Source organism: Egretta garzetta, unplaced genomic scaffold (assembly GCF_000687185.1).
Source record: "Egretta garzetta isolate BGI_Z169 unplaced genomic scaffold, ASM68718v1 scaffold108, whole genome shotgun sequence".
NCBI lineage: Eukaryota > Metazoa > Chordata > Aves > Pelecaniformes > Ardeidae > Egretta > Egretta garzetta.
In genome coordinates this window covers 8181827-8184989 of record NW_009260614.1, presented here as the reverse complement: position 1 = coordinate 8184989, position 3163 = coordinate 8181827, and the positions used below count along the sequence as shown (strand labels likewise).

Below are 3163 nucleotides of genomic sequence, written 5' to 3'. Positions count from 1 at the left end.
CGCCCCGCCGGCGCGTGACTCAGCCCCCGTCTGCTCGCAGCCACCGCCACCATGACGCACCAGTACCCCGCGCTGACGGCCGAGCAGAAGAAGGAGCTGTCGGACATCGCTCTGCGCATCGTGGCCCCGGGCAAGGGCATCCTGGCCGCCGATGAGTCCGTAGGTCAGTGCAGGGGGAATCTGTCCCGCCACCCCTTTTCCCCATGCCTGAGGCTGACGAGGGTGCTGGGTGCCTGCAGGGAGCATGGCGAAGCGCCTCAACCAGATTGGGGTGGAGAACACGGAGGAGAACCGCCGGCTGTACCGCCAGATCCTCTTCAGTGCCGACAGCCGGGTGAAGAAATGCATCGGGGGCGTCATCTTCTTCCATGAGACCATGTACCAGAAGGCTGATGACGGCACCCCCTTCGTCCAGATGATCAAGGACAAGGGCATCGTCGTGGGCATCAAGGTGTGGGAGGTGTCCGGTGGGTTTGTGGGGTGCTGAGGGTGCTTGGAGGGTGCTGGTGGGGCTCAGCACTGCCTTCCCCTTCTCTCCACAGGTGGACAAGGGTGTTGTGCCACTGGCTGGGACGGATGGCGAGACCACCACGCAGGGTAGGTGGAGTGGGTAGGGGGGCAGGGGCCCACGGGCTTTGGGGCTGTGGAGCTGACATGATGCCCGGCAGGTCTGGATGGGCTGTCGGAGCGCTGTGCCCAGTACAAGAAGGATGGGGCCGACTTTGCCAAGTGGCGCTGCGTGCTGAAAATCAGCGACAACACTCCCTCCGCGCTCGCCATCATGGAGAACGCCAACGTCCTGGCCCGCTACGCCAGCATCTGCCAGCAGGTAACGTGTCTGTGGCCAGGCATCGCCCCATGGGATCCCATAGGATGGCTGTTGAGTTAAGGGACCAGGTATTGTCCCACAGGTGGGCATGGATCCATGGGGCTCAACGTTGCCCCTGTGCCTTCATTATCACCCCATGGGGCTGGACATCAACCCATGGACTGGGTAACACCTCACGTGGATGGGTATTGACCCCCAGGACCAGTCATTGCCCCATGGGGTGGGCATCACCCATAGGGCCAGGCATTGCTACATGGGGCTGGGCATCACCCCACAAACATGGGCATTGCTCCATGGGGCCAAGAATTTACCTTCCTAGGTTGGGCATCATGCCATGGGGCTGGGCATCACCCCACTGGGATGGGCATCACCAGCAAGGGTGGACATTGAACCTCAGGGCTGAGCATCACCGCCTAGTTCCAGGCATTGGCCCACATTGCCACGGGGCTGGGACGATGCCCAGGGACATCCCCATGATGGCATCTGCCTGGTGTTTGCAGAACGGCATTGTGCCCATCGTGGAGCCGGAGATCCTGCCTGATGGTGACCACGACCTCAAGCGGTGCCAGTATGTGACGGAGAAGGTGAGCAGTGGAGCGGGCAGCAGGGTGGGCACTGTGCCATGCTGTGCCGTGCTGTGGGACTCCACATTGCCTGTCCTCCCCAGGTGCTGGCAGCTGTCTACAAGGCACTGAGCGACCACCACGTCTACTTGGAGGGGACCCTGCTGAAACCCAACATGGTGACCCCCGGGCACTCCTGCCCCACTAAGTACAGCCCCGAGGAGATCGCCATGGCCACTGTCACTGCCCTGCGCCGCACCGTGCCCCCAGCTGTGCCAGGTACTGGCACTAGGATGTAGCAGGGACCAGGAGGGGGATCCCCTGTGGCCCCCCTGGTGCCATAACCCCGCTCTCTGCAGGTGTCACCTTCCTGTCTGGGGGTCAGAGTGAGGAAGAGGCTTCCATCAACCTCAACGCCATCAACACATGCCCGCTGATGCGGCCATGGGCCCTCACCTTCTCCTACGGGCGGGCGCTGCAGGCATCAGCGCTCAGTGCCTGGCGTGGGCAGCGGGACAACGCCACCGCCGCCACCGAGGAGTTCGTCAAGCGTGCAGAGGTGATGGGGTTGTTCCCCTCGGGAGAGGGCCGCTGAGGGCTACGTCCCATAGGGTGCTGGGGACATTGAGGGCTGTGTCCCTGTGGGGTGGTGAGGACACCACGGACTGTGTCCCTGTGGGAGGGGGGCATGCCAGTGCCTGTGCCCCTTGGGGTGGGGGGTGCTGAGGGTGATGTCCCCGGGGGAGTGGGGTGCCGAGGGCTGTGTTAGCAGGGCAGGGGGACAACAATGACCATGTGGGATGGGGCATGCAGAGGGGCATGTCCCCGTGGGCTGGGGCACCCCAAGGGCCGTGTCCCCATGGGCTGGGGGACCCCAAGGGCCATACCCCACAAGGGCCACTGACATTTTCTTTCCCCACAGGTGAATGGGCTGGCGGCACTGGGCAAGTACGAGGGCAGCGGGGACGACTCGGGGGCCGCCGGGCAGTCCCTCTACGTGGCCAACCACGCCTACTGAACCCCGGCCGGGTGCCCCACCGGCCCCAGCCCCTGCCCTGGCCCCCTCCCCGCCACTGCTCACACCCCGCTTCCACCCCAGCCACCCAGGGGAGCCGCCACATGGGGAGGGGAAGGGGATTGCGCCCCGTGGGCCAGCCCCATGCTGCCGTCTTCGCAGATGAAGTGGGGGGCCTGGGTTACCCGGCCCCCGAAGGGAGCCACCTGGGTGCCCCTTTGGCAGGGGGCTCCGGCCAGGCCATGGGGAGGCAGGCCTGGCTGCTGTGGGGGGGAGGGGGGGGGGGCGGGGGGGCCCCCCCCCCCTGCCGTAGCTTTGCAGTCCCGGTCGCTGCCGCCCTTGGGGCGCCTGTGTTGTGTTTGCCGTGTGCACCCCATGTACCAAATAGCCTAACAACGAATAAACGGTAGAGACAGCGCTGTGCCGCCTCTTCCCTCGCTGCGGGGTACCCGCAGACTGTGCGTCGCCCCATCCCAAGCTGCCCTGTCCCTCTGCCGGCTCTGGGCAGCACCCGCAGCCTGTCATGCTCACCCGTGCAATGAGCTGTGCCTGGTCTCAGCCCACCCACACCCATTGTGGGGCTCTGGGAGCCAAGGGAGGGGGAGGGCTAGGCTCTCCTTACAGGCCATGGGGCGGGTTAGGAGCCCCTGTTCCCCCTTCTCCCCCCGTTTCCACGCCGTTTTCCCGGCCGCCGTGCTCGGCGCTGCACAGGCGCTCGCTGCGCTCCCCCACCCCCTGACAGGCACCCCCTCGCCC

At 65.7% G+C, this 3163-nt stretch overlaps 2 protein-coding genes across 3 annotated transcripts in view; both read left to right on the top strand.

Annotated features, from left to right (window-relative positions):
• The first annotated feature begins 36 nt into the window (after nucleotides 1-36).
• On the top strand, nucleotides 37-2794 carry ALDOC (aldolase, fructose-bisphosphate C). Of its 2 annotated transcripts, none has more exons than XM_009645163.2 (8): nucleotides 37-163; nucleotides 240-451; nucleotides 543-597; nucleotides 669-829; nucleotides 1330-1413; nucleotides 1497-1671; nucleotides 1752-1951; nucleotides 2315-2794. In XM_009645163.2, exons 1-8 carry the CDS (start codon nucleotides 52-54, stop codon nucleotides 2408-2410), a joined length of 1095 nt encoding a protein of 364 aa, XP_009643458.1. In that variant the 5' UTR covers nucleotides 37-51; the 3' UTR covers nucleotides 2411-2794. The 2 variants fall into 2 exon arrangements, with proteins under 2 accessions (XP_009643458.1, XP_035756558.1); XM_035900665.1 differs by having other exon boundaries at nucleotides 114-163; nucleotides 244-451.
• Nucleotides 2512-3163, top strand: part of PIGS (phosphatidylinositol glycan anchor biosynthesis class S) — a 4807-nt gene continuing 4155 nt past the window's right edge. The window contains exon 1 of the mRNA XM_035900556.1: nucleotides 2512-2617. Within this exon, the coding sequence (XP_035756449.1) occupies nucleotides 2512-2617 (106 nt within the window). The remainder of the gene's footprint in view (nucleotides 2618-3163) is intronic.